The sequence below is a fragment of the Trichosurus vulpecula genome, chromosome 7, assembly GCF_011100635.1.
Source record: "Trichosurus vulpecula isolate mTriVul1 chromosome 7, mTriVul1.pri, whole genome shotgun sequence".
Classification (NCBI taxonomy): domain Eukaryota; kingdom Metazoa; phylum Chordata; class Mammalia; order Diprotodontia; family Phalangeridae; genus Trichosurus; species Trichosurus vulpecula.
In genome coordinates this window covers 98099931-98120060 of record NC_050579.1, presented here as the reverse complement: position 1 = coordinate 98120060, position 20130 = coordinate 98099931, and the positions used below count along the sequence as shown (strand labels likewise).

The 20130-nt window shown below is 38.6% G+C and overlaps 1 protein-coding gene across 7 annotated transcripts in view; it reads left to right on the top strand.

The window, feature by feature from the left end:
- ARID1B (AT-rich interaction domain 1B) overlaps positions 1–12682 on the top strand; it is a 563165-nt gene extending 550483 nt beyond the window's left edge. For 6 of the 7 annotated variants that reach the window (XM_036766229.1, XM_036766233.1, XM_036766228.1 and 3 more), the window contains 4 exons: positions 2541–2637; positions 4192–4972; positions 6795–6925; positions 9567–12541. In XM_036766229.1, coding sequence (XP_036622124.1) covers positions 2541–2637; positions 4192–4972; positions 6795–6925; positions 9567–11297 — 2740 coding nt within the window. In that variant the 3' untranslated portion in view covers positions 11298–12541. Of the gene's footprint in view, positions 1–2540; positions 2638–4191; positions 4973–6794; positions 6926–9566 lie in introns of all 7 variants that reach the window. The other variant, XM_036766234.1, reaches the window with a different exon arrangement.
- The last annotated feature ends 7448 nt before the right edge of the window (positions 12683–20130 follow it).

The window sequence follows — 20130 nt, the reverse complement described above, 5'->3', positions numbered from 1 at the left end:
ATGCAAGAGTATTTATGTAGACGAAAGTGCCAAACCACCCAAGTTATAAAAATACGCTTCACTTGGCTTAAATGTGTTAGAAATCTTCTCTCCATGTACTCAGTCTTTACTATTTGAAATAAAAAAGCACATTTCTCAAAACTATCATTTCATTTCAAAACTATCAAATGTTTTCATTTTTTGTAATAACTGTGGTTTATTACTATAGTTTGCAAAAATTTGTGTTTACATGAACTGAAGCAAAAATTCTTAGACTTTAATTTTCTCTCTCTCTCTTTCTCTCTCCCTCCCTCTCTATTATACTCCCACATCCCTAATCTCTCATCTCCTTCTGAAATAGGTTTGGGACATGCCCATGCATTGAGAAAACTACAATGGGAATTAACCTGTAGGCTATGTTTGTAGGTACACAGATGGCGTTTGAAAACCTTTGGAGGTGGACTTGCCATGGCTTTCTACTTCTTCCTTTTTGACATAGAGGCCAGTTTTAAATAAAAAGTCCAATAGGCGCCAGAGAGCACAGGCTTTTCTTCCTTGGCACCTTTGAAAAAGAGAAAGCTGTAATATCTATTTAGGTTTAGTTTTACGTTTATAGAAGAAAAGCAATTCAAAGAAATGTATCTGAAAGATAAAAAGCAGTAAAAGTTATTTTTGCATAAAATAAATATGAAAAGAGTTCAGAGCTGAACTATTGAGAAAACTACATTGGGAATTAAGTAATTCCCAATGTAATTTAATTCCCAGCCTAAAATAGATGCTTAGAAAAAAGTTACCTTTGTAAAGGCTCGTTATTTAGGTATAGGGTACCTCTTTTTCTGAAAATTGCATCTCCTAGTCAATAAACTCTATACCTGCCCAACAGATTGAATTTAGAAGAAGAATTTTTTTCTATATTGGGGAGGGGGAGGTGTTAAGAGGGGGAAAAGCATTATTAAGACCTTTCTAGATAAGTAAAACCACACTTGTAGCATAGCTTATCTCAGAAATGCTTAAAGGATTTTTTTCCCTTGAAATAAGAAGTATAAGTTCCTGGCTCTCATTAAATTTATAGCCTGTCAATTTATAAGTCAAATTATAGCCTGCCTGAAAAGGCAGCATGGGACCACCTGTTCAAAACAATACGGATACAGTGCCTTCTAGCAGTGACCCTAGACATGTCTTCTCCTAATCATTATCCTAGCCAGCAAGTGAGGATCTTGATTTCTCTGCAACATCTGTATTCATTAGATAACCATTATAGTTCTAATAAGTACAAGCATTTGGCATACAATATTTTGATTTGTTTGGGAGTTTGGGGTGGAACAGGCAGGTTTAGGAGACACTGTTCAAAAAGATGCTCTTAGAATTCCATACCATTGCTTTTCTGAAGCAAGCATTTTTTTTCCTATTTCCTCTACTGTGTTTTCAAGAACTTTACCTGACCTAGTTTTAAAACGTCAATCTACAGCTTCTGCCACTTGGTTGGAAGGTGAGAAGAGCAGTTAACTTACCCCTTAATAGTAGAAATTCTGACCCAGTCTAGTTGAAAATATAAGCTCTTTGAGAGCAGGGACTGTTTTAATTTTTTTGGTTACTGTATCCCCAGTGCCTGGTACATGTTAGGTGTTTAATGTATGCTTGTAAATTTAAATTGAATCCAGATAAATGTGTCTTTGAGATCCTGGACAAGTCACTTAATCTGTATGTGTTCTAGGTAATTCTCTTAAGACCACCAGTTTCAGAGAATATACCAACCTGCATTGGCAGTGAGCATTTCCTCATCTAGGACTTCCTATCCAGCCCCTATCCCTGTCCTTTTCCTTTCTTATTAGCCAATTTCTCCTGTGCCTTTGCCTTGTATTTCTTATTAAATATTAAGATTAATAAACCAGATTAGAGCCAAATAGCACAGGCTTCATTCGTGATATTTTTAATGTATGGAATGTTTCATTTTTACATTGTATTGGGAAGGAATACTACAGTCAGCAAATTTAATAACATTTGAAGTAATTTTTAAATGTATTATTAAGAAAATAGGAACTTATTAAAATAAGAACTCCCTTGTCAGGGAGTAGCAGAAACTCTGTGGGTGTGTGTGTGTGTCTGTGTCTGTGTCTGTGTATATATACATATATACTTCTTTAGTTTCCTGAATCCCTGTTTCTTACTCCTGCCTTCATTTAAGGATTTTGCAAGTTAAAATCTTGTGCAACAACTCCTTGGTGTAACAAATCCATTCATGTAGCAGGCGGAGCTTCAGCTCAAAGGCCAAGGAATTTGACCGGCGTCATGCGAGGTGCTTGCTTGTTCAACCAGTATTCCTGTGACACCTATTAACCAGCAGCCATGCCAAGAGTTTGGCATCATTACCTGAAATGGGTGTTCCCATCCCTTTTACTAAAAAATAAAGTGTTGCTGCTACTAAGTACTTTTGTTTGGAAATTGAATGACGAGTTAAAGAGAATGCAAGTCTGAGTTTTACAAAGCTGAGTTGGTTCTTTCTCCCTTGACCTGAAGCTTCTCTGGTAGTTGATGGTCTTCTTTGAATTACACCATTGTAGGCATGAACCTTATGGACAGCAGTATCCTGGACAAGGACCTCCCTCAGGACAGCCACCCTATGGAGCACACCAGCCTGGAATATATCCACAGCAACCGGTAAGGCATAAAGGAGATGGGAATCATTCTTCTCCCTGTCCCTTTAAAAAACTGGTTTTCCTCAGGCATGAAGCTTGATTCATTTAATTAGTATTACTATTTCACCAGATTAGGTTACAAAATTTAACAAAATATTTAAACATCTCTTTTTTTATATAAAGGATTAGGGGTATGTTTCATATTCAGCACCAGAAGACATAGCAGAGATTCTGAAATCTCAAAAATAAATATTACTTATAATATCATGAAGCGCATTAGAACAACTCTGACACATCGTATAATATTTTATAACAAGGGTGTTTGGAATGTATGTCTTCAGTTTCTGTCTATCATAGCCACTTCAGAATTTAAGGCAGAAACCATATCCTTCCTGTGTGCTGAACAGAATTTTTAGTGTCTAGTTTAAAATAATAAATGCTAATGTATTTGGAATGTGGTTAACTTATTTTACTTTTTTAATTAATTCATTGAATTATCTAACTTACATTTGAATAGCTATAGTAGCCCTATATAAGAATAAAGCTAGGCAGTTATTTCCAGTTTACTTTAATTTTATAGTATTTCTGCTTAGCTAGTTAAAAATAATGGTGAAGGTATGTGCACCTCATGGTATGATTTTTTTTTCATACTCATAGAGTACCAAGATCTTTTTGGAAAGTTTTTAGCAAATTAGAGAGGGTTTTTGTTTTGTTTTCTCCTTTTTTAACATTTATATTGAGTAAATGTATATGACAGAGTGATTTATTACTGAACTAATTTAACTTACCTAGATTTCCACAATAAAAGAACATACTGTCTAAGAACAATCATGAGTACATTGGCAATTCACCAACTGATGAAAAATCAGTATAGGAGAATATTAAGGTATTAGAATGACCCAGAGAATGCTTTAGAGAGAAAAGTGGACCAGAGACTTTATTCCTGATCATGCCCCTTCAGAAACTAAAACCAATCCAGGATTTCATTGGAGCTTATGATGTAGACTTGGATGGGACCAAAGATGGTTCTGCCCATGGGAATGTTCATGTTAGGTAATGTTAGCGTAGCCTGAAAAGTTACCTAAATCCATGTGTAAGTGGTAGCCTAGCCTAGAGATGGGTCAGGTAATTTATTTTATCATAGGACCCTTCAAGATTTGCCTACCCCTTGATGAGATAATGTATATATAGCACTTTTCAAATCCCGAAGCACTATCAGTTACTGTTATTGTATCATTCTCCTACAAATAATGTCCTTGGATTTTTGTGGTGCATTGGTTACTCTAGGAAATTCCAGTGTGAAAAGGACACACTTTGAATTTATTTGTTTATTATTATGAAAGTTTTCAATATCTAAAACCTCTGAGTGCTATAAAATATCTTCCTCAGGCATACTATTAGTATTGAAAAATAATCACAAATTGCCATTCCTCAATATTTATAGGACCCTTTCTCTCTTTTACATGAATTTCCTATTAGGTCGTTTCTTTTTTTTCTTTTCCATAATTTAAAAGTAGATGTGTATAATTATTTCCCTAAGAGCACATTTATATAATTTATTTTAAATTAATTTCAGAACTACAAACGTCACATGGATGGCATGTATGGGCCCCCAGCAAAACGCCATGAGGGAGACATGTATAATGTTCAGTATGGCAGCCAGCAGCAAGAAATGTATAACCAGTATGGTAGTACTTACTCTGGACCAGACAGGAGGCCCATCCAGGGACAGTATCCATATCCTTACAACAGAGAACGAATGCAGGGCCCAGGTCAGATGCAGCAACATGGTATACCTCCTCAGATGATTGGTGGCCCCATGCAATCATCCTCAACCGAGGGTCCTCAGCAGAATATGTGGCCAACACGAAATGATATGCCTTATCCATACCAGAACAGGCAAGGTCCAGGAGGCCCTGCACAGGCTCCCCCTTATCCAGGAATGAACCGCACTGATGAAATGATGGTACCTGATCAGAGGATAAACCACGAGAGCCAGTGGCCTTCTCATGTCAACCAACGGCAGCCTTATATGTCATCTTCAGCCTCCATGCAGCCCATCACTCGACCTCAGTCATCCTACCAGACAACACCGTCGATGCCAAACCACATCTCCAGGGCTCCCAGCCCAGCATCTTTCCAACGCTCCTTAGAGAACCGCATGTCTCCAAGCAAATCTCCCTTCTTGCCCTCCATGAAGATGCAGAAGGTTATACCCGCAGTTCCAGCATCACAGGTCACAGGGCCACCACCCCAGCCACCCCCAATTCGACGAGAGATCACCTTTCCTCCGGGGTCCGTAGAAGCATCACAACCTGTCTTGAAACAAAGACGAAAGATTACCTCAAAAGATATTGGTAAGCATTACAAGCATCATCTTCCGTAGTTAATTCCAATAGACGTTAGAATTTCAGATAAAGCCTTAAAGAGGAAACTTCATAACACTTCTGAGTGTCAGGGCATTGTTTTACAGAAGGAATTACTGGAAGAAAAAAAAAAACCTGAATTGAGGAAACACTGAAGGGGAACCTGAAAATAGCATTTTAATTGGTAAATGGCATGTGCTTCAGTGATTAGAGCACCAGGCAGCAAGTCAGGAGCTGAATTATTGACTCTGCATTTTTATTTAACTACTGGGTGACCTTAGGCAAGTTACTTAAAATATATTATGATAACACCTACTTAACAGTGGTATCAAAGAGCTTATTAGGACTTGAAAATAACTCCAGACATTTTAAAGGAAAAACCACTCCGTAACTTCATTTACGGCCTAGGAACTGATCTAAAGACAAGAAGAAGTTTCACTAATATGATATAAATAATTGATACAGACCTCCTACACACACGCACACGCACACGCACACATACACACCCCATATGTGAGGCAAGCTGCTTTCTGGCTTTAGTACTGACCTGTTCAGGCTGCTCTGAATTCTTATTAGAAAGTTTTTAGATGACTAAGAGTACACACTATTTTTTCTGAGTTTTATAGGAGGCTCTTTGAAATACAGTAAACCGAAATGGAGCACACTGTTGTGTCCTCAGTTGGCAAGGGGAAATATTTCTAAAATTTCTCAATAACTCTGCTAATTTGAAATGACCGACAACAACAGAAAGCCTTTCGTAGAAAGCGATGGAAGATGGAGAACATTTTATATCAAAGATTGTGAGAATCAGTCTCATCTTATACCTGGTGAGGCTTTGCCTGCCCCAGCTCCCCTAGATTTAATATCTCACATCCTCTCTTCTGGCCCCTTTACGATGAACTTCACTTTATAACCATCGTAAGCAACTTCATATACCTCATCAGTGCTGCTGTTTAATCATTCATGACCCCTCTTGGGGCTTTCTTGGCAAAGGTACTGGAGTGGTTTACCCTTCCATTCTCCAGCTCATTTTACAAATGAAGAAACTGAGGCAGAGTAATGTGATTTGCCTAGGGAAATACAGCTACTGAATGTCTGGGGCTGGATTTGAACTGAGAAAGAGAAGTCTTCCTTACTCCAGGCTCAGCACTCTATCCACTGTGCCACCTACCTGCCCCATATCTTATTAAGCCACGTATAATTTCTCTGATTGGTTGTAGCCTGTTGTCTCTGTTTAGCAGGCCCTGCAAATCCAGGAGTCCTCCAAGTGTGCTTGTATTCCTTACCTTCTCATTATGAGAAAGTGAATGGGGGAGGGGGGGTGTTGGACCCTGCTTTTATATTTGTTGAACCTGTATTATTTTAAGATATACTCTGCTTACACTGTCTATGACTAGTAGTCCTCCCAGGATTTGTAAAAAGAGAAAGCAGCAAGAAGAAAGCAACTCTTATTTGTTGACTAGGAAGTCATTAATAAATTCATAATTAATGTCCTTTACACATACCGCCCCCAACAACAACAACAAAAAAGAGTAGAATGAATGAAAGACATTATTTACTTACTACCAGGAGAAGTATATTTAGTTCATGTGCAGCCTACAAAAAATATTGGAAGCGCATTTGAACGTAAATTGCTCTCTAGCTCAGCACCCCAGTTTTGAACCAGAAAGCTTCCAGACTTAGCCTTTAAAGTCAGCATTGTTAGCATTCTGCCTTCTGTAGTCTGCACCTTCATTTCACATTTCTTCCCCCTCAGCTCATTTAGTCTTTAGACCATCACAATCACTGATGTTAATTTTCTACCTTTTCTCAGTTACTCCTGAGGCCTGGCGTGTAATGATGTCCCTGAAATCGGGCCTTTTGGCTGAAAGCACGTGGGCTTTGGACACTATTAATATCCTTCTCTATGATGATAGCACCGTGGCTACATTCAATCTCTCCCAGGTAAGAGAAATAGCCCTCACACCCAAAGAAAGGGCTGGAGGAGACTTCTGCAAGATTTAACTCATGTGTAGTGCTGGGATTGATGATGGGGTTAATTTTGGCTAGCACGGCTGGCATTTTTAATCACCTTCACTGTCACAAGCCACTGTTTCTGGTTGCCATGAAATACAGTAATCCAAAAAACAGTAACTCTTGACATAGGATAGAGACAAATTTTAGTCTCTTCAAATTATAGCTGTTTCTGATAATTCTCATCCTGACCTCTTTGTGTTGTGGTTAATATTCATTTACAGTCAGCAATTTAGTAAACTATGTCTGTGTTGACATTTCTGTTTTCAACCTAATAGTTTGTTTATTTAACTATTAATGCTTTCTTCATTAAAGGCTATTAACACATTTTCTTGTGTTTGTTTGCCCTGCCAGAGTGATTAACTGTGCTTGTACTTAGCCTTTTTTCACCAAAGCTAATTGTTGGGGGGTTTTTTAAAGAGACAATTAAACAAAACTATTAGGCTGAGAACAAATGTGTCAACACAGACATAATCCACTAATTTGCTGATGTTGGTGACACTAACCAGTAGATGGGCATTGATCACAATGTAACAAAACTCAATAAAGTTATTGCCAATGTCAGGGATTGAAATGGGAAATTAAATTTTGGTGGACTTAACCATCGCACCATCCCCTCCCCTGAAAGAGAGAGAGAGAAGGAAGGAAGGAAGGAAGGAAGGAAGGAAGGAAGAAATTAATTCAGTATAGGAAGGAAGGAAGGAAGGAAGGAAGGAAGGAAGGAAGGAAGGAAGGAAGGAAGGAAGAAATTAATTCAGTATGGCAGCCAGAAAAGTATTAACAGTGACCTGTGCCTAAAAAAAGAATCTGGAGTATATTCTAGTATTGATTTTTTTTAAAGTTCATTTTAGAAACAACTCCTCCCCCCCATAAAAAAAAAAACCAAGCATAAAAAGCTCAAGATGAATAGGTTTTGCTGCTTACTGAGGACACCCCATACGCGATCATGTCATATGACAGAGTTTGAAGGAAATGGGGGGAATATAAAGTAAACTTAGAAAAGGTCATCTTAACAGAAACATTTTCTTCAACTATTTGAAGGACTGTTAATGCAAATAAAAAGGAGTCCTGTTGTCCCAGAGTTCAGAAATAGACACATTTGGGGACACTTCTGATAGACTTATGTAAGCTCCATGAAAGAAAAACTGTCTAAGCAAATTCAAACAGACATGCAAGGAGCTGCCTTGATAGGGGGCAATTTGCCCCTCATTGGGGGTTTCCAAGGATGAGCTAACTGACCACCTGTTGGAAGCTAGTAGAAGGTCTGGTGTGGGTTGGATTAAGTGACCCCTGAAGGTTCAGCCAACTCTGAGATCCTGTAATTCTTTGACAGCTGGAATGAGCCACTAATTCTGTGCTCCTGGGTAAACCTATTTTTTTTCCTTAATTCTCTAGTTGAAATAATAAATAAAGTATCTCCTTTCCTTTTCCTTAAATCACCCCCAAGCACTGACTAATACCGAAGTGTAACTTTTTCTCTACTTGTAAAACAATGTAAAAGTTACATGAGGTCTCTTCAGGAGACAAGTATGGAAAAAATAAATAAAATTACTCTGTCTTTACTAGAAAAATTAAATTTCATGCCTATGGTGGGCAAACTGCTAATTGTCTCTTTTCATAACCAAAATTGCCCTATCAGTAACCCTATTTTCCTCCCAAAATAAAGTTTGATCTTTTAAAAAGAAAAACACATGCTCACTGTTTCTACAGTGTCCTAAACTGGCCACTTAGAAACCTAGGCAGTACAGTATTTCTTCTCTGTAGTTGTGCTTTCGATCTTAACTTAAAGAGATGAAACATGGGGGGTAAGGGGTAAGGGTGATTTCTGTAACTTGTTTTTGCCAGGGGAAGTATTTTTTGTTCAAAGTAATACAGTAGTATTTATCAATTAGTAATTTTTGTTTCTACCAGCTGAAGTTAGATATGAGTAATTGAAATGTAAAAACTAATTCTGCTTAACTTCCTGGTTTGTTTATCAGGGCCTGAATTGATTTGTTTTCAGTTTTTACAAGAAGCAGTTTTGCTAAGATCATCTACTCTTAAAAAGAAAAATTTAAGGGGAAAGCTTGTATTAAGATAACCTATGGCACCTGAGGCAACATAATCATCAAAAAATCATAAAATTAATAGCCATAAAAAATAAAGGCAAAAATACTCCTGTAGGTAATGGAAGGGAAGAAACCACTTTAAGCAAGTGAGTCTATGAAATCCAAGCCTTCCCCTTCCAATAATAAGGTCTGTGTATAAGTTTAAAAAAGAAAAGAGCGATGTGCAACATTACCTTTGAGAATACAAAGCGTAAAGGAAGCCAAGTTATCATGTGGGTAGTTTGTGAAGGTAAGCGATAATTAAAAAGCAAGATAAAGATACACTTAGGTAATAATGAGAGGATGAGGAAGCTAGTTTTCCTTGACAGTGCACTTGACCACTCCTGGCCAGGCAGTCCATAAATTGTAGAGTATGTGGAGAGAGTCTCATAAGTCTTAATTTATTGCCATGGAAAGTGTCCTTCCTTTCGGTTGTAATTGGACGCTATGACACCGTTTCCTGTTTTTCTTCTTTCTTTCCTCAGTTATCGGGATTTCTTGAGCTTTTAGTAGAGTACTTTAGAAAATGCCTGATTGACATCTTTGGAATTCTAATGGAATATGAAGTGGGAGACCCCAGTCAAAAAGCCCTTGATCACAACGCAAATAAGAAAGACGATGGTCAGTCTTTGGCAGATGACTCTGGAAAGGAAGAAGAAGAAGCTGAATGTATCGATTATTACGATGATGAAGATGAGGACGAGGAGGAGGAAGATGAAGACGATGAGAAGACAGGAGCAGAAGATAAGAGCATGGTTTTTGCCTCTCCCGATGCCAGTGTTGATCCAAAAGAGAGGCCAAAGCAAGCAAGTAAATTTGACAAACTGCCAATAAAGATAGTAAAGAAGAATAATCTGTTTGTTGTTGACCGATCTGACAAACTAGGCCGTGTTCAGGAATTCAACAGTGGGCTTCTCCACTGGCAGCTTGGGGGAGGTGACACAACCGAGCATATCCAGACTCACTTCGAGAGCAAGATGGAAATTCCTCCTCGCAGGCGGACACTGCCTGCCCTCAGCTCCCTGGGAAAAAAGAAAGATCTGGAAGGTAGAAGTGAATTTGAGGAGCATCCAGAGAAAAGCATAATAGCAACCATCGATGATGTCTTGTCAGCTCGGCCTGGAGCATTGCCCGAAGACTCGAACCCTAGTAACCAGACCGAAAGCAGTAAATTTCCCTTTGGTATACATGAAGCCAAAAGCCACCGGAATATTAAACTGCTTGAGGATGAGCCAAGGAGCCGAGATGAGACTCCACTATGCACCATTGCCCACTGGCAGGACTCTTTGGCCAAGCGCTGTATCTGTGTGTCAAATATCGTCCGTAGCTTGTCTTTTGTGCCTGGCAATGACGCCGAAATGTCCAAACATCCAGGCCTGGTGCTGATCCTGGGGAAGCTGATTCTTCTTCACCATGAACATCCAGAGAGAAAACGGGCGCCCCAAACCTATGAAAAAGAGGAAGAGGAGGACAAAGGGGTGACCTGCAGCAAGAATGAGTGGTGGTGGGACTGCCTCGAGGTCTTAAGGGATAATACATTGGTCACATTAGCCAACATTTCTGGGCAGCTAGACTTGTCTGCTTACACGGAAAGTATCTGCTTGCCAATTTTGGACGGCTTGCTACACTGGATGGTGTGCCCATCCGCAGAGGCGCAGGATCCCTTTCCCACTGTGGGACCCAACTCAGTGCTGTCGCCTCAGAGACTTGTGCTGGAGACCCTGTGTAAGCTCAGCATCCAGGATAATAATGTGGACCTTATCTTGGCCACCCCTCCGTTCAGCCGTCAGGAGAAACTCTACGCTACTCTAGTTAGGTACGTTGGAGACCGCAAAAACCCGGTCTGCCGAGAAATGTCCATGGCGCTCTTATCGAACCTTGCCCAAGGGGATGCGTTAGCAGCAAGGGCGATAGCTGTGCAGAAGGGAAGCATCGGAAACTTGATAAGCTTCCTAGAGGATGGGGTCACTATGGCCCAGTACCAGCAGAGCCAGCATAACCTCATGCACATGCAACCTCCACCTCTGGAACCACCTAGCGTAGACATGATGTGCAGGGCGGCCAAGGCCTTGCTGGCCATGGCCAGAGTGGACGAAAACCGCTCAGAGTTCCTTTTGCACGAGGGCCGTTTGCTGGATATCTCGATATCAGCTGTCCTGAACTCTCTGGTTGCCTCTGTCATCTGTGATGTACTCTTTCAGATTGGGCAGTTATGACATACGTGAGAAGCCAAGCATGTGTGGGTGAAGATTAGAGGGTCCCCTATAACTGGCTGTTTTCTGTTCTTGTTTATCCAGCATAGAAAGAAGGAAAAAATCTTTGCTCCTCTGCCCCATTCACTATTTACCAATTGGGAATTAAAGAAATTAATTTGAACAGTTATAAAATTAATATTTGCTGTCTATGTGTATAAGTACATCCTTTTATTTTATTTTTTTTTTAACCAAAGTTGCTGTCTAGTACATTCAAAGGTCACTTTTTGTTTTCATAGATTTCCTTTTCAGTGTTCTTTTCCATGTTTGTATTGCATATTTTTTGGGAAGCAAATTAGTGACTTAAAAAGTTGTGGCAAAACATTTTATGACCGGAAAACTTCACCACTTTGAAACAAAAAAGGTGAAAAGCAACATACCAACTTCCTGTGTGTTTTTTTTTTTCAGGAAAGTAAAAATACCCATATCCCATCACCCAAACCTCTGTGCAATAGACACTTCTAGTCATGTAGGTATAGGGATCAAGGCGATGTGTCCGTCAGTAGTCAAACTATGAAATGATATCAGTTTCTCCACAGGAGAATGGTTACATTAGGCTAGGGGCAAAAAGTTTGTTTTTTTAAGGTTAAGATTGAAAACACATACCTGATGACGATCAACGTAAATTGCTTCCTCACCACTACTGTCATGTCTGCTATCTATTGTTTGACCTTCCACGATGACAGTTCTTCACAATTCCTTTAATCATTTTTTAAATATTTTTTTTTTACTGCCTAAGGGCCGTGATGTATATAGAAGTTGTACATTGAACATACCCTCATTTTTTTCTTTTCTTTTTCCTTTTTTTTTTTTTTAGTACAAAGTTTTTAGTTTCTTTTTCATGATGTGGTAACTACAAAGTGATGGTAGATTTAAATAATTTTTTATTTTTATTTTATATATTTTTTTCATTAGGGCCATATCTCCAAAAAAACAAAAAACACAAAAACAAAAAACAAAAAAAACAAAAAAAAACCGAGGGTAATGTACAAGTTTCTGTATGTATAAAGTCATGCTCTATTTCGGGAGAGCAGCCGATCACAATTGCTTCATGAATCAAGGTGTGGAAATGGTTGCGTATGGATTGATTTAGAAAATGGTTATCAGTACAGACAAAAAAAAGAAATATACAGAAAAAAGGAAGAAACACAACTTCAAAGATTTTTCAGTGATGAGAATCCGCATTTGTATTTCAAGATAATGTAGTTAAAAAAGAAAAAAGAAAAAAAAACTTGATGTAAATTCCTCCTTTTCCTCTGGCTTAATGAATATCATTTATTCAGTATAAAATCTTTATATGTTCCACATGTTAAGAATAAATGTACATTAAATCTTGTTAAGCACTGTGATGGGTGTTCTTGAATACTGTTCTGGTTTCTTTAAGGATGTACATGGCAACAAAGCCAGTTATAAAAAATATTGAAAATTACAATAACATGCCCACCGACTCCCTCATTGAAGAACCAGAGTCTGTAAAGTACCTTTAAAGGTCACCTGCTTCTTAGTGGGGTGAGCTAGTTAGATGTTCCCAAATCGTTCAACTTCTCAGTCATCCTCTGAATCAATAAACTCTTAATAATGTGGAGCTGGGATCCTCTTTAGTTTAAAAGGGAGATGGCCACTAACTTCAGAGATATTCAGTATATCCTTAGAGGTGATGAGGAAAGCCTCAGGAACCTTGTTGGTTGGCCCAGAAATACGTTCTTCCCAGTTCTGAAACCTGTTCTACCTTAATGAAAGTTAGACCTGTTTTGTGTTTCCCTCACATGGCTGGAAATTCTTGGCATGTGTTCAATCCAGCTTAGTACACCCACCCTACACTAAGTACGTACCTTGTTAAATGAATGTGTTCGTATTCAACGCAGAGAGAGATTAGCATTGACGTTTCAGGGCATGACGAGGTTTCTAATGCATCCACATTCTCACCCTCCCCCTGGTGCACATTAGCTTTGAATACTGTTTTAAAAAAAACAAACAAACCTAATTTTAACTTCTTTCTTCCTGAGTCATTGACTGTTACTGCGTAACAATCAATTTCTTTGAAATTGCTGCATGGCGATACTGTTGGTGGGCATTCTTCTTTTTCTGATTTTTCCTTTTGCATACCACCCTTGCAATCACAATGTACTCAAGAATTACTGATTCCACAGGCATACCGATTATCTTTTTCCCTGTAACTCACTATAATATGTGGAAGAGTTAGACAAGTACATACAGTTATAATCAGAGTGTGAAATGTGATTCCCTAATGTCACGAAAAAAATAATTTTTCTTACAAGAAGCCTCATCATCTATTTACTCCCACATTACTTATTACATAATAATGCAGTCAAATATGTGTTGAATTAAAACCTTATTTATAATGCTGCTTTAGATATGGTTACTAAGAATAGGATTTGATGCTCAGTTTTAACATCTGGAGGTCTGTGGGAGGAATTCAATATTATCCTCGCTTCTCTTACAGAGCACAGGAGTGGAAGGTGTTGTCCAAACCCTTAAGTAATCTGACATGCCAATTCTCATCAAACAAGAGGAAAAAAAAAGTAGTAATGACTTTATCTGGCATGATTATGATCAATAATCTCCTGGATCAGACCTTTATTAATGTGCCTCTAAGTACAGATATATACAAATCAATTTCTCAAAGAAAAAAAAGTTTAAAATTTCATCCTCTTTACCACATACTAAGAAGTTTACACCCCCCAGAATCAAGACCCCCAGAAGTCCTTGCAGACTCTGGAGCCTATATGAGAGCCAACTAATAGAATTGTCCTAGCGATTGTCTTCAGAGATTGGCAAGATACCCCAAACTCAAGTTACTTTACCCCATGCCCTGCCAGAAAAAAAGGCAAAGATGCAAAGAAGGTTTAATATTTTGGAAATCTGATATAAGTTGAATCTGCAGGTATTTGAGTGAATAATTTCTTTAATGTCAGGTAAAAAAAGATTGTGGAGTGGCATCTGCTGAGAAAATAACTTTTTTTTTTTTTTTTGGTTGAGGAGAATGATGTCAAGCCAGTTTATGCTGGTAGAGTTCTCTCCCGTGGCTAACAGTTACAGTGGTTTTGTTAATGGAGAATAATGTAAATCTGGGAATCTAAGCTATTAACTACCTCTTTTGTGGAAAGCAGATGGCCTTTACGCTGAAACCCATGCATTTACAAATTTTGTTATGTGTTGCACTTTTTTCATTGTCTACTTCGATGTAGCGGGGAAGCAAAAAGCATATTCTACTTACACCAGAACTAATTAATTCAATAATATTTACCAAACAAATAATGTGTGTGCAAGGCATTCTATGAGGTGCTGAAGGGGTAATAAGATGAATGAGGCACTGTCTTCCCCCACTGCCCCCACCACCCACCCAGGACTTCAGACTAGTGATCCAAGCAACTGATTTTCTCCTTAAGATTTTTGTTTTACATCCTCATCCTGGGAAGACTGAGCCCTCACCAGCCCTTCATTCCCCTACTCAAGTACCCACGTGTAGAAAGCCAAGAAAGTCTCTTGTGCTGCTTTCATACCAGATATGATTCTCTTCCACTACCCCCATCCAACCTGGGCTAGAGCTTTGCCTTGCAAACATGAGCCCACTAAGGTCATCACCTGTGTATTTTGGCAATACAATCAGTTTTGGGAAACGTCATAGTGAGGAATAAATATGGCAGTTCACTAATATCAAAAAGCTCCATTTTATCCATTTCTGAACTTTAACATACCTGCTGAAAAATATAATCCTAACAGTAATAATGGGGAATTGGGCAGTACCAAATTGGGAGCATGGATACCTAGACTGCAGTTTCCTTGCTTGTAAAGAGGGGATAACTGCCATACCTACCTCACAGGGTTGTTGTGGGGATCAAATGGGAAAAATGTTTGTGAAAGCCTTTTGAAAATTGTAACGTGCTACATAAATGTAAGGTATTATTCTGTATTTTCATCGGTGTGAGCACTCCCTCCACCAATGTAGATCGCAACCACTCTACGCCTTAGTAGACGGTCTTCTTGAGTTGCTGCCGCCAAAAAAAAATTAAATAAGGTCATTATCTGATGACCTGTCTTCTGGGGATGAACCTTTTTGAACTTAGCTAGTCTGGTCTTTGGACAACAGATGCACAGTCCTGTCACCAGGCCCATACTCAAATCCTTTGCAGCTTAGTAGGACCTGCTAAAGCTTGTACTCTACTGGAATAGAATTCAAGGAGACGTTGAAATAGACTTTACTGTAAGGTGTTGTCGTTATTAAAACGAGGTGGTTGAACTAGATAATGGCTAAGAGGTCCCGTCCAGCTCTAAAATTCAATGTTCTAAATAATAAAATTGACTGTTCTGAATATTATCTCCTTTTCCTTCCCCCTGCTCATATTCTGGTGGGATAGGGGTGGGGGCAGAGCTAGTGGTCTCTGAAACAAGCAAAGAGCAGGGGAAAAAATGGAGAAGGAAGTGGTCCTGGGTGATTCCCCAAACTAGATGCACAAGACCTTGAATGATCAAAGAATGGGCTGTAACTTTGCAGGGAGGCAGTCATCTCCCAGCGGGAGAGTCCAACATTCATAATACAACCATACCCATCTCCATCTATCCAAAACCCCTCGCTACCTTATGCTTCTAGCCTTAGGAATTCCCAAACCTGATCGGTTTTTAACGCTTGTGACATATCAAGGGGCATCATACAATGATACTCAGGATGCTTCTTAAAATACATGTCTCACAATACTTTGGTGGAAGAAAGCAGCAGGGAAGTGCCGTGAAGCCAAACCAAAACCAAGGTATGGGAGTAGCCCCAGAATGTGAAAGACCTTTAAGGGGAAAGGTCTTCCCCGATTACTGTTGTCTTTATGTAATCCTCTGTTATTCTTTTACCAAGAGAACATATTTTTATTTAAGTTGAATCAACTTCCTTGGATAGTTCACTTTTTAGCAGGCTTAGCAATTATAGAAAGGAGATGGGAAGGGGAGTGGGATTCCATTTAAAAGAAGCTGTATTTTAAAATTCCTAGAAATCTAGCATATGATATCTTTCCATCTTTTATGATGAATTGCCAGCTTTTTGCTCTGCTCTTTCTTATGCTGAGGACCATGTAGGTCTGGCCTTTTGGCTCCCCAGCATATACAGCTCCAAGGATATTGTTCCATAAGGATTATTACTTAATTTCCTTTGTTAAATACCAAGTTTGGGGTTCCTAGTAACAAATTTCAACACTGCCAGTCAGGTATCCAGAAGCCCTTTATTTAATGCTGTAAAGGTAAGTAAAGTTCATAAGGGTTAAATACAAAATAGTCAGGACCATCCCATGGCCTATTAAGAAAGTGTCTGTATCACACCTTTGATTAATGAAATCTTCATTTCCTACTCCTAAGGAAAGTATGAAGTTAAACACCAAAACGCTGAGCTGCCAGATATGGCGTGTGAGAAGTCTAGGAGATTATGACATTGAATCTAATATTCTTTTCATCTGAAGTATAGGCCAGAGGAAGTTTAATCCCCGGAGAAAACAAGCTAAGTCTTTTACACTTTTCCTAGCAAGAGTTCTAACATTTTGGAAGTGGGCCATATTTCAATAGGATATGGAAGTGGAATTTAAGTTATTTTTCCCTCAAGTGTAGTAAGCTTAAGGTCATGTAAATAGAGGAAACTTGACAAAACAGTCTCTCCTTAGATCCTCTGCTTAAGCCCTGTGTTTAGCTGGCTCAGACACTGTAGACAACTACTAAATACTAGAGACCAGGAACTGGCTTCATCTCCTTGAAGATGAACCTGACCAAAAGGTTGCTCAGGTAATTTCTTAAGGTAGGGTTTGCCAAAAGCCTGTTAAAAGAATCATGACCCTACTTATAGCTCTATGGTGACTATTTAGCATTTATGTACTTTAAAAAAAATTTTTTTCCAGTTATTAGTTACTCTTTAAAAATTGAGACAGGGAAAGACAGGCAGTGACTATTTGGAGGCTTCTGATTGGCCGTTTTTTCTAGGACTGCTTAAACCAAAGCCATCTTTTCAATTGGTGGTTATGTTATGAATATATCATAGACTGGGAGTAGCAAGTTCTTTTGTATAGTATTAGAGTATTGGGGCAGTGGATAGAATACCAGGTCTGAAGTCAGGAAAACTTCCTGAGTTCAAATATGGCTTCAGACACTTACTAGCTGTGTGATCCTGGGGAAGTCACTTCACCCCCTTTGCCTCAGTTTCCTCATCTGTAAAGTGAGCTGGAGAAGGAAATGGCAAACCACTCCAGTATCTTTGCCCAAAAAACCCCAAATGGGGTCATAAAGAGTCGGACACAACTGAAAAATGCCTGACACAGTAACGGATAACCTAACTAGCCATTTGTGTCTCTTGCCCACACTTTGCTCATCTCTGAAATGCTTTTGGATGAACGACAATAATAATAAACATATAGTACTCTAAAGACCCCCAAAGTCTTTGTCACAACCCTATAGTCACTGTATTATTACGCCACTCTTACAGTGGAGCAGTTTCATGTTAAGTGACTTGCCTTAAATCCGATAAATGTCCAGGCCACATGAAGTAAAAGCCGGGTCTCGCCTCCTAATCCAATACTCTTTCTAAGATATACTCTATTCTACTAAATGACCTCTGAGATCCCTCCTGGCCCCAACATTCTGATTTTTGCAGGTCATTTCGGTCATGCCATACATGAAATAGAAACGTTTTAAATGGAAATAATCTAAAGAGTTCTGTACGAATGCTTTGTATGTAAATAGCAGTTTCTTCCAAAGTTATCACTTTGTAGAAATGGAAGGGGGAATAAACTGGATGAGCTTTAAGCTCTCTTCCAGCTCTGAAATTCTCAAAGTCGTTCTCATGACTCCTCATGGCAACCCAGTATACTGATTGGACAGGGTATAAATGTAATTACTAAGAGTTCTTAACCTTTTGTGTCATGGCCCTCTTGGGCGATCTTGTGAAACCTATGCACCCCTTTTCAAAATAATGCTTTTAAATACATAAAACATGCAGGTTTCCAAAGGAAACCAGTTATACCGAAATAGAGTTATCAAAATATCTTTATAAAAAAGCAACTTTACAGACTCCAGGCTTAACTTCCCTTTTCTTCATGCGTATCAAAGATAAGTGAAAATTGCTAATGTTATTGGTGAATCAGCAGAGATTAATTTAGCATTTACCAAGTACATTATGCTAGTCATGGTGGGCGATGCAAAGAAATGGCTAAGACACGGTGCTTACATGATACAGTTTACCGGCACTCAGTTAAAACTTCTTCGGGTCACTCTTTATGTTGGTTTGACAGATGTTAGGCTTGCACTATGTGCAAGGCATTAGATGGCCTATGAGAGTGGAAACTCAGGCTTCTATAGAGTTAGGCCTTTAGCATTCACCAAAAACTGTAATATTCAGTTAGTTGCTTTGGAATATGTAGTTTTCCAGGGATTTGTCTCTCCTAATAACAACTCATATGACTCAGAGCTGGATTCCCTGAGTACAACTACTCCCTGGGAATAAATTAGCACATTTGATAACAGCATTAATTGTTAAGACCATTATATTATGCTATACTAAAGGACCACTTTGTTATACCCATAGACTATCCATTCTCTAAGCTTTTAATGTTATTTCTGAATTTTTTTCCTTCTCTTACTCCTCACTCTGCAACCATCCACTATCTTGATGCAAAGTTCCCTGAAGAATAGGAAGAGAAAGAAAAAGGAATGAGGAATATCCTTTGGAAATCACCATAATGTGAAAAGTGCTAAATGACATCATTCCAGTGTTTATTTAGGTTTGAGTAAGAGAAAATGGCATGATATATTATTCACTGTTAAGATTAATACATATTTCGCTCGGTAAAATTTCCCCATAGGCTTGTTTTGTTAGTTCATTGTGTATTTCACCAAATGGTGTGAACATACTGACAGTGCTTGTTTTGGCTTTAAGATTTTATTGGAAATGTCTCTTGATGGAAAAAAGCCATGGTAATTTGTCTAGTTCAATTATAAGTCCAAATGAAAACCTTAGAGGGAAAATTTTGTTTCTGCAATTTTTTTATACGTGATCTCCTCTCCCACTTTTATAATATGTGATATACGGTAGAGAGAAGAATTTAGAGTGGTTTCATTAATTAACAAAATTCAATTTTGGTTTATGTTTGAAAATAAAATTATATTAAGCTGAGAGGACTAAGCAATCAAATCTTGCCATCAAGTGGCTTCTCTTCCTCTCCCATTTTTTTTACAAGATTTATGATTTCATTGGGGTGTAAAGAACTCACTTAGAGGAAACTCATGGTACTAGTGAAGATAAGCACCTACTCTTAACTTCTAACAGTCTTAGAGATTTGGGGAGCCAGCAGGAGCTTAAGTGACTTGCCTAGACAGTGATAGAGCCAGTATGAGTCAGAGGCAGCACCATGTTGCCCCTCTGACACATATGCCTACCCACAAGCTGCCATCATCAATGTTAAATGAGATGTTGAAATTACCCATAAGATGTTTTTTGCAGTTTTTTGCCAATGCAGAGAATTGATCTGCAGTTGTTTAAGAATGTTTTTTCAAAGCTTTTTTGTTGTGTTTTCTTTGGGGCAATAGTAGAGGAAAATTATGTTTTCCCTGTTTTCTTTAGATTCTTGATAAAATCCAGTTTTAGGGTTCATCTTGGGAAGCACTTTGAGAAGTGGCAAGATTATGTGGGCTCCCATCTACAGGCCGCAATTTGTAAGAGCTTTCTGGGGATCTTCTCAGAAGCAGAGATATCAGTAATAATACTGTACATTCATGTAATGGTTTGCCCTTTACAAAGCATGGTCTCCAGAGC